Source organism: Oreochromis aureus, linkage group 20, assembly GCF_013358895.1.
Source record: "Oreochromis aureus strain Israel breed Guangdong linkage group 20, ZZ_aureus, whole genome shotgun sequence".
NCBI lineage: Eukaryota > Metazoa > Chordata > Actinopteri > Cichliformes > Cichlidae > Oreochromis > Oreochromis aureus.
Window position 1 is genome coordinate 15,300,479 of NC_052961.1, and position 11,047 is coordinate 15,311,525.

At 38.3% G+C, this 11,047-nt stretch overlaps 1 protein-coding gene across 1 annotated transcript; it reads right to left on the bottom strand.

The window, feature by feature from the left end:
- Positions 1–393: 393 nt before the first annotated feature.
- Positions 394–10,730, bottom strand: eif2d (eukaryotic translation initiation factor 2D). Its single transcript, XM_039604906.1, has 14 exons — positions 10,454–10,730; positions 10,280–10,363; positions 10,100–10,190; positions 9,907–10,014; positions 7,931–8,199; positions 7,452–7,569; positions 7,330–7,375; positions 7,140–7,246; positions 6,858–7,013; positions 4,432–4,521; positions 3,916–4,011; positions 2,816–2,936; positions 2,045–2,219; positions 394–1,940 (listed from the first exon to the last, which is right to left on the bottom strand). The coding sequence occupies exons 1-14, from the start codon at positions 10,713–10,715 to the stop codon at positions 1,870–1,872; spliced, it is 1,794 nt and encodes a 597-aa protein (XP_039460840.1). The 5' UTR covers positions 10,716–10,730; the 3' UTR covers positions 394–1,869.
- Between the last annotated feature and the right edge of the window lie 317 nt (positions 10,731–11,047).

Consider the following 11,047-nt stretch of genomic DNA (forward strand, 5'->3'; position numbering starts at 1 on the left):
TCTTCTACCTGATCATTTTCAGAATAAACTTTTTTTTTCTTTTGTTAAGCCACTTAACCTTGACCTGTGACTCATTCAAACAAAAGCGGTACAGGGACGAACCAGTGTTGTGCCTTCACATAGCAGAGAGTTTAAGACGAACCCTTTTTAAATTGCATCTGTAGGTACTGATTTATAATAGCCTGTCATAAAAACACATCATTTGTTCCCATTTCTTTAGTTCGTTCCATAAAGATAATGACATAAAATAATATTGTTAGCCAAAAACTTAAAAGCATATCTCAGCATGGTGTGCAGCGCATCCTACAAAGAAAACAAGAAACAAAAATTGACAAGTGGAAGGAGAAGGAAAGCCTATATAGGAGAAGGAGAACAAATGAGCGGCAACTGGACTTTTGGGGTAAATTTTTAATTCAAATCATCATCAGTGGTGTTGGAGAGCTTGTCAAAATGAATGGGATTATGAATGCAGAAAAGCACAGTCAGAATTTGAGCCACCATACAAAACCATCTGGGGAAGTATATTTGATTGGCAACGGCTTTGTTTTTCAGCATGACAATGATCCCAAACACACTGAAAGTGCAGTAAAAGCATGCTTGGATAGAAAAAACAGACAGCGACAGTCCCCAGAGCCTTGACCTCAATATTACTAAAGCAATGTGCGATCATCTTGACTGAGAATGGAACAAATGGCAGCCAACATCAAAAGAAGAGCCTTGAATGTTATTCAGGAATCCTGGGGAAATATTCCTGAAGACTTCCTAAAAAAACTACAAGAAATCTTGAGAGCTCAAGAATAAAGCTGGTCATACCAAATATTGACTGTCAAGCTTGTTAGAATTGTTGAATCTTTGTTTTTGCTTTACATGCTGTAGAGTATTTCTATCTATTCTTGCACCTATTCCCTATTCCCCGGCCACCTGCTTAACAGCTTCAAGGGTATTTCTTGAAACTGTTATGTTGATGATTCACAGCTGTACTTTCCCGTTAAGCCGAACAACCACAACAGCCTCTACGACTCTACTCAGCTAGTACAATTCAATATAAAATTATTTGCTTCAAATAATGGTGTACTTTTGATCAAGATCTCCAAAGTCATCCAGTGTTGCTCTTTACATCTAAGTAAAAACAAAAAAACACGTCTTCCTTAGTCTGCTGTCAATTAGTCCAGAAAGCAGCAGCAGGGATTTAAATAAAGGTGTTAAACCAGTGTTTAACCTTCTTTAGTGGTGTGTTTAGTTCCAATGCGTGTATGCACAAGATTAAAAAAAGACTCTTGTGCAGATTACTTTAAAAAAAACCTCGACTATGGCCAAGAATAATCACTGCTGATGCCGTGATTGTAAGTTTGGGTGATATTAAATTACAAATAAACTAGAAAGAGAAATCTGTTTCAAGCAGGTGTTTTTTGTTTCCTTTTTTTGTAACAGTCTGATGTTATGATGGTGTTCATTCTTACACCATCCAGTGATTTCTTATTCCAGTTGAATATATGACACTTTAATGGTGTGCCTGCTGACAAAACTGCATACAGTCAGCTGTTAGGACGCACATGCCGACAGAGGTGTTGCTTAGTACGTCTAAAGCTAAGGAAATTGTTTCCTCTCAATGTTCTTTGTTGCCATCAGAATCCAATTACCTTACAGGGAAAAACATATTGGTCGTTTTGGCTGACCCCATCATCAACTTTAACATGAAATACATTTGGGAGCCACAGCAGAACAACTATGAGAACTTCATTCATCCACCTTTAGCATTTGACACCAGATCGGCTTTATTTAATGGACAGTGAAGAGTTTATTGTAGTTGTGTTTACATACAATAAAACAGTTAAACACTTAAAACAGCTGGTACAATTTGATGAAATACTATTTTTTCTTGCCACCCTTTGGAGGTTTTTCTAGTCCTTGAATATATTTCCGAGGAATCTGATAATGATCTGAAAGTAGAATAAAAGACAAAATGACTTTATTTGTGCAGATGAAGGAATTATGATAAATGAGAAAGAAGATTCAAATATCTTAAATTCCTAAAGGTCCATACCGAGCAGCAATTTGCCAACTTGTTGAATCTGGTTGCCTTGGATCTGGACCAAGACTCTGTCCTTGGCTCCGGGGACAGGCTGCAAGACAGAGCTGGCCTGAACTCTATGCTGCAAAACACTGGCGACAACTGCAGGATCCAACCCGTACACTTCCAGGTTCTTTATCAAAGTCACCTGCATGTTGCACATATAAAACAACTAATTAAAATATTTAATCATTCATGTTAACCTGTGAGGTCATTACTCTATACAGTCTGTATAAATGGATGGGCATTGGTCCATTTGACAAGTTTATTTTCAGTTTTCAGATGGGAAACGCACTTATAAAGACAAAGAGAAAAAAAAAAAAAAAAAAAAAATGCAAAGCCTATAACATATCATTACTAGAGCAGTAAATACTAAATATTGAAAGTTGTTGTGCAGCAAAAAAAAAGCAGCTAAGAAAGGTGTAGTTTATGTCTACAACAAAAACGCAAAACATACAGAATGTGTCTCCAATGACAGCAATCTAGGCTGGAGTGTGGGGATACCACTTTTCTTAAGAATGAAATTTCTATTAGCATGTAAGCTTTTTACCACACTATCTGTATGATAAGTGTTAAATACTTTAGTGTATGAGATATGCTTAAGAATTCATAAAAAGGACCAAGGTGCTTTTGTAGAGTTCACTAAAACACACTTTTTAACCATGAATCATGAATCTCTATCAGTACTTTAAAAAAAATCCACACTCATCTAGAAATAGCCAAACTGAAGAAAGAAACTGGCACCTTCTTATTCGAGCCTCGAGAAGCCACAGTAATGTCTATGGGCTCAATATGGCCTTTCTTTATTATAGGTGGTTGCCCTGGAAACACAGCTTGATAGCACTCCTGCATTCTTCCCAGTGTCCTGTTGAAAACAAGGTTAATTGTTAGCATTAGCAAAATAGAAAAAAACTAAACAAAACATACTATAAAAGAACAATCTGCACAGATTGCATTGAAGAATAATTGTACTTTCCAAAATTCCCAGTAGCTGTCCTTTTAATTTCACTGCAGATAAACAATGCACTATTTGTGCAAACCTTTTGGCTATGACATGAAAAACCCCATTGAGAGCAGACTGGGCAGCCACCCATCACAATCTGCCCCCCTTAGTGATGCTGGTGACTTTTCCATCTTTGGTCTGTGGCAACATTGTTCTGTGGATTTGAATCAATTGCTGATCTCTTGTAAACCTAGTGGAGCTTTTATGAGTAATTTGATAACTTTAATTATTTCCAGCAGTTCTACAAATGTTGATAGATGAACAAAATCTTGTTTTTTCTTGTTTTTTTTGTTTTTTTGCCTTTTTGTCTAATCTTTTGAAATTTTAAAAACATAAAAAGTCATCTTTAAAATGAGGAAAACATTGCACTATCCATTCAATTAACTTTTTTTTTTTAAAATTAAAGACCTGAGATCTAAGCCAATCATAACCTAGCAAAAAAAACAAAACAAGCAAACCCCAAATTCCATTAACTGCATTGCAAACTATGTCAGCAGCAGTGATGTGTTACAGATTTACAGATCAAACCAGGATTAAATGATGCATTAGTATGATTATTTAATCCTTCTGATGGGCAGTGTTGGCCCACATTAGTAATTAGGGCCAATTTAAACATGGATTTGCATTGGTTACTTTAACCAGTAAATCTGTCTAATTTAGTTAAATACTCATGTATTATAAACAATATATATTTAGTTTCCTTTATTGAATGCTACAGAAATACAAACTATTTTTTTTCTATTTCTAGTACAGCTATTTTTAAGCGTGGGTGGGGTACAGTACTTCAAAAGGCAACATGTTCAATGTTGTACACAGCGCTTTAAAAAAAGTTCATCTTTACCTGCTAAAGAGGTCATCCCATTTGAGAGAGACTACCTCCTGATACTCTGATTTCTCCAGTAAGCAGTCACACAGAGTTGGGTTGATGGTCACGTAACTAGTAAAGAGGACAAAAACAGTGAGGCTTGAGGGATGGCACTAAACAGGGAACATGCTGCACTGTTAAGCTACGCCAGCTTTGTGGCAGATATTTTATTTTCTCCCATAAATCACTGCTAATTTGTTTCACATCAGATGAGGAACAAATTAATGGAAAAGGAAACATGAGATGTTTTTTGGAGTCTCACAGTCACATTTAAACATTTTAGCTTATTATAATGTTATTTAGGGAGCTAAGGTCAGTTCTGTATTTCACAGTCAGTGAGACTGCTGTTCACCACCACGCCCAGTTCAAAGCAATTCAGCAGCGTGGCCTCCAGGTTTTCAGTGTTTAGTTGTTCTGTGTTCTTCTGTCTGTGGTTTTTCAAATATCCACTCTGAATCACGGTAGCGCTTCGAGTTTTGAACAGCCTCTTACTTCTTATTATTTTCATCCACCAGCTCATTGCTCTTCACATACTCCGTGACAATGCTTCTTACTTCAGCAGGATGCAGTGTTGCTCCTTTCCTACAGAGGCAACAAAGCACACATTAGTATCACTGATTAATACAAATAAGAAAAGGCTACCTAAGCTTTAATAAAAATATCTACTTTCTTTTGATTCTTGTATTAGGAAATAAACTCATCTATATAAAGCAACACAGCTAGAAAAAAACTGCAGATTTGAAGTTGAATCACCAGTTTACTCGAAGTATTTAAATTGAAGCTAAAAGGTTTTAACCTCAGGAAAACAGATGCAGGGTTGTTGTATTAGACTGCATTCGCTTATGTTAGATGTATATCAACTAAAGCTAAATACTGGAGAATTTATTCTCTGGGCCAGTTTGTGCTGGTTGTCCTGATGAATGCCTTAAAGTCTACGGCTTAGACTAAAGAAGAATCAACTAAAAATATGCAAAAGCCAACCCAAATTATGAGGATAACTCATTTTAAGACATAGACCATGGGTTCACTTTAACATATTGTAAAGTGAATGATAGCGATCCTCTGGTAACAATGATTTTCTGAGGTTCTTGAGGATGTTACTTAAACAAATGCTCCTGACTGCCTGTGGTTAACTGAGCTGTTTTACACTGGTGGTTTTAATGTTCTGGCTAATTAGTATATAAACGAACAGTCCTTGGGGTAATAGAGTGGGTTTTCCACAGAAGCTTCTGAAGCCAATTTAAATGTATTAAAATAACTCTCTCAGTCCAAGATTGTTTCAGCATATAGTCATTCCATTGGATATTTCAAGGGATTATTTTATATGAATTACACTGCCCTCCAAGAATTCAGACAATAAGCCTTTTCAGAATCAGTATAAACATTTCACCTGTCACAACAGGTCACACACCGTACTAGAAGCTCCTGGACACTAAAGCCCAAGCTGCGAACGCTTTACATTTCCCATTATGAGTGGTCACCATACAAAGCACACCAAGAGGAAGATCAAACCAAGTTAATCAGCAGGGGGCAGTTTTTTAGAAAGCATTGTCATGTGTTTTGTTTTATTCGTGTTAACTTGCCATCTTCACTTTAGAAGACAGATGTGTGGTAAGAGGCTGAAGGAGTTGCAAATTTTTTTTTTTCCACAATGTGGCATCCGGGCAACAATTACAGTCAGCTCCTATAATTGTCATTTCTAGAGATGCACCCATCCACTGAGCTAGGGAGCAGAATCAGGACAATGTTCTTGGCCTGGACTGTTGACCAGCCGGTCAGCCGATGCATGTTCGATTATGAGCCAGTCCATTTCATGCATGTGCAACATGTGCAACATGCACACGGCGTCGCAGGCTAGTAGTTGCTCACAATCTCACAGCCACATGTTATTAGTGTGAGGCTATGTGCCATAGCGTGATGAAGACCAAAGTAAACCTAATGCGACACTTCAATCACCCTCACCCAGCTGCACGGACATTTTAAAGAACCTAACACAGACAAAGTGGCTAAAGCTAAAGCTAATCAGAGCCACAAGCCAGCAGCTTCGACAGAAACCTCGGTATGAGCAGTCAAAGGATCAAAGAACTTACGAGGAAAATCATTTAGATGAGTGAAAAAGAGAAAAGGGTCGACATCCTGGTATTTGTTGATTTAATAAACATGCTAAAAAAAATGATGTTATACATAAAAAAATGATGCTGCACCTGCTTTTGTCTGGCTTTATTTTCAGAGTTGCTTCAGTGAGAGAAGATCCCTTAACTTATAGCAGTTTGAGGGGAAATTGTAAAGTTTAACAAATTAATTTTATTATGAAAATAATATATTGCATTACAGAAAGGCTGCTTGTAGTTCTTAGAAAGAAAATGAGAATTGGCAGTTTACAGAATCCTCCAAGAAAACTGCTATTTCTGTTTCAGCACAATTTGCTACGTTTGATCTAAGAAAACCCTACGGTACTAATGATGTACTATTAGTAACACATGGCTTTTCATAGACGGGAAAAAAGCAAATGAAAAACCTTCTGTCAAAACCCCAATTTACAATGGAAACCATTGAATAAGTGTGAAAAAAATAACAGTTGTAAAATGAAATATTAGAAGTTTGAATTTACGGGTCCCTATGGGGAAAAGTACTTGAAAACTATAGACGGAGCAATAAATTAGCAATCAAATGTGTGATTTCAGACGCAGCTAAAGACCAGGAATTCTTCAGCTTGTGTAAGACAAATATTGCCCTATCAGTTCACAGGTTGGTCAGAGGCTGAGGCCAATTATCAGCAGCTCTCCCGGAGTTGCTTGGGATTCAGTGTCTCTTCTAAAGAAACACAAGCTCCAACTCTCCCTGCTATGTCCCCCTGCTGTCCGACCCATGCGAACAGGAGGCAGTATGAAGAGGCAGGGTTAGGAAAACATACAGACCTCTTGTTTGCATTCAGAAAGAGAGGCTCCAGCCGAGCAGACACAGAGTACAGAGTTGTGATCTCTGGAGGATGATACGGAATTTCTCCTTCCTCTCCATCCGGCAGCGGAGTCGATTCAACATCTGTGTCCTCGGGAAAGCTGAAGGAACGCAGTCTACAAAAAAACAAGGCTACAGTAATACAAAGTAAAAACACAGGGCTAGTCTGTCTGAATGTGGGTGGGTTGCAGGTTTCAATCCCTATGAAGAATTTCTTTATTTTGAAAAAGGCCTCAACTCACTCTGGATTCTTCCAGTCCACCTCCACAATACTCTCCACACCCTTGGTGAGTTCCTTTACTCGCACAATGTTATACCGTTGCTCCATGGTTTGTAGAAACTTGGAAAGCTGTTTGAAAAGACACACATACTGATGAGGTTATGCATTTCACACTAAGATGTGTTCAATGTCACGAGCTGGACACATGATACCTTCTTATAGCTCGACTTCTTGATATCAAGTTGCTTTCCACTTGGGCTGAAAAATACAAGGCGTTTTCAGTAATAATGTTCCTTTCCCCATAAAACTTCTACAAAGGTGATTTATACATTACCAGCAGGAGAACATATAGTTGCGGAGAAATGTACTCGTCAGTAGAGGGAGCTCTGACTTCTTCACCTTGCTCTTTAGGGCATGAAGAAAGCACTGCAACAGCATGGCGTCCATTACCTCTGTGAAAACAAGGCATGACCTGGATTACATACTTTTCTCTGAGCATGCAAAAAAATATTCCACAGCTGAATTAACATAACAAAACCACATGTTCACAAAAACCCCCCCAACAAAGTCATCGAGCCTGCCCTGCAACCATTTAGTAGTCATTACGTCAATCAGATTTGAATCAGGGATTAAAGTATTTATGAGGTTTTGGCGAAGTATTATTAAAAGCAGATTCAGAACAACTTTGGTGGGAAGTTATTTAATGGCAAATCTATAACTTTATTTTCATTAGTAACACTTCTGATCCTTGCACTTACCATCGTCCTGTTACACCAAGGAAAATATATGAGAGAATCTGATTACATCAGGTACCTTGTGGTGTTTTCTGCTCATCCTGGGTCTCCTCCTCCTTCTCATTGCTCTTTTCGCCCTTCTCTTCATCCTGTTCAACTAGGCTCAGCTCCTCAAAACCAGAATGGGCTTGATCTGTGACCGTTTCCTCTGGACTGTACTGCTCCTCCACACACTTATCAACTTCCTCCTCCTCTTTGTCACTGATTTCACATTCCTCACCGTTCTCTCCATGTGCTTCACTTTCTGCATCTGGTAAAGAAGGAGGACCTGACTTATCTCCAAAAGCCCTGAAAAGGATATGAAACTGGCATTAGACGCATTAGAGCCTTTTGACTTTTTGCCTCCACTAGCCAATCAACTTGCAGTTTAAACTGATGCTTGTTCAAACTCAAATCAGACAAACTCACCACAAGCAAAATACAGTCCTTTTGTCCTGCATGAGTACCTTTATTTCTAAACTGTTCTAATGAGTACTGGATACAGTTATTCAGCTATTCAGTAATACAAAATACCTTCTTTATTCCAGGGGTCAGAGGAGAAAGGCCAGACTATTTGATGAAGACAAAACTTAACTCAAATAATCAGTTATAACGCAGAAGAGCATCTCTAAATGCACAACACGTTGGTTCAGGCTAGTGGTGGTGGTGTAGTGCTGTGGGGATATTTTGTTAATATACTTTTGGCCTATCTGGCTGTTGATGGTGACCATGCCCGTCTATTTATGACCACAGGGTATCCATCTTTTTACGGCTGCTGCCAGGAAAATAAAGGAACATGTCACAAAGCTCAAATCATCTCAAACTGTGCTCTTGAACAGTTCACTGTACTCAGATGGCCTCCAGTCACCAGATCTCAATCCAATAGAGCACCTTTGGAATGTGCTGGAACAGTAGATTTGTATCATGGATGTGCTGCCAACAAATCAATATGGACCAAAATCTCTGAGGAATGTTTCCACAACCTGGTTGAGTCCTTGCTATAAAGAAATGAAGCAGTTGTGAAGGCAAAACAGTGGGTTCAAATCAGTACTAGCAAGGTGTACCTAATAAAGTGTCCCGCGAGTGCACTGTGTGCAATGAAAATTAAATTAAACTAATAGATGGGCACTAAATATAAGCATCACTAATGCAATATCTAATCAAATGTGAAATGTCATTATTTCATAATGTCATTTTATTTGCAGGAAATTTTTCCCAATTTACCAAACTCTAATTTGTTCATGTTTGAGTCCAAATAAATATTTATGCCAAATCTGAAGTTCACCAAGCGTTCCTGATATATTCACGGGATGGACATGAGGTCAAAAGGACCTTTTATAACCAAAATGTCATGAGTTCATTTCCAAAAAAGCCTTGATAAATTTCAAAGCCATTGCGTTTAGGAGAATAGGACGGGCAGACATGATGTGCAAAAACATAATGTGCATCACTAACAAACGATGCTCAAATGTTATCAGTTTCATCTTCACCGTTTTTGGAAAATCCTGATAAGGAAAAGTAGTCAGGTGTTCCTTGTTGTGTAAGTGCTTCATTTTTTCCATCACTTTTTTTTCCATTTTTGCATCACTTTTTGCATCATCTGTCAAACCAATCGCAAATTTAGAGTCACCAATAAACTAAATAACCAAGCTCTGAACTGTGGGAAATAGCCTACCCGGGCAGAGGGAGAACATGCCTGGAGAAAGGCTGAGAAGCAGGTTTGAACCAACACCCAGCTGTCAGAGGTGCAAGCCAGGATAGACCCAGCACAGTTTACCAGTTTGGCTAACACTGGCAGACACGCAACTACAAACATTCACTGCCCTAGTTATTGAGAAAAACACACCTTTCCACCTCCTAGAGTCTTAATGCCGTGCTAGAGTCTTAATGCTAAGCTAAGGAGCTGCCAGCTGTAGCCTTCAATTTAATGGAGCGAAACGACACTAATGAAAATGCCACTAAACATATTTCCAAAAATTTAAAACAATTCAACACTGTAAGGTGAAAGCGACTCACCAGAGATAATCCATGTACGTGTGAAGAATGCAGACTCCTCTTCCTTTCATACCCAAACTGTGCATCTGTTCAGCGGCCACGGCAGCTGTTCCAACTGCAACAGGTGCTCTAGGAACAACCCGAAGGATACAGTCACACTTACATTTTGTAGGAAAGTAGGAAAGGTCTTCCAAAAGCGTTTAATATAACATACCTGTTGTTCACTAATGTAACAGCACAGCTGTCCCCCTGTTTCACATCTGGGAGACCACATGAAGGCACCACCACACCTGGGAGCATGAGATCTTTGGAAAAGCACAATATTCTCTCATAACTTCAATGCACAAAACATTTGCACATGATTCACTGATCCCCCACCTCAGAAAAAGCATACCTGCCCCTCCAGTCAATTTCTGAAGAACAGGAGGCCATGTCTTGAAGGCTGGTAGGAGAGCGGGGTATCGCCAAAGAACATACACTAAGAAATATGACAAAAAAAAAGTTACTTAAGAGCAGATCAGTCATCCCATTGTATCCCATATTAGTGTGTTCATTGCTGTTTAATTACCTGTAGGAAAAAGTTTTTTATCCACTTCAAAGAACAATGGATTTTTATGAAGAACGTAAACTGTCACAGCATCTCCCTTGTGTGCATAAATCTTGACAACATTTAGTTCCTCTTTATTGGGGACCAGTTCAGACAGTTCATCAGCAGACAGCGAAGGAAATGCTGCAGATAAGTCAGCTTTGAGCTTTCTCCTAAAGGCAACAACACAGAAATAGATAAAATACACATGAATAGATGTTTTGAAAATGTACAGATATACCATTTCAATTTATCTGATAATATCTGCTCGCCTTAACTGCACCATAACCCAAACTATTTTTGCGCTCAAGTCAAGGAAATTGATCCATTTATTTGTTAAAAGATTATTTTTTAGAATCAAATTTTTATTTGTTTTTTATTTGTTTTTTTTCAGCTATCAGCTATAATAGCTTGTCAAAACTATACTTTTCCTCTAAAATATTAGTTTCATTTGTCACCTTGCCAAAAAATAGTCATCTGCTCCTTTCAGTGGGTTATTATTTATCGCCGCTTAGGAGCCAAGAGAAGGGGATCTTAATCACCAAGGTCTGGTTCTAGAAAGCAAGTTCAATAAAC

Coding starts and splice junctions, on each gene's coding strand:
- eif2d (XM_039604906.1), bottom strand. CDS start 10,715: ATGGTATATCTGTACATTTTCAAAACATCTATTCATGTGTATTTTATC. Junction 2,220..2,815: donor CTCGAGGCTCGAATAAGAAG/GTGCCAGTTTCT, acceptor TGCAACATGCAG/GTGACTTTGATAAAGAACCT. Junction 1,941..2,044: donor AGTTGGCAAATTGCTGCTCG/GTATGGACCTTT, acceptor TTCTACTTTCAG/ATCATTATCAGATTCCTCGG.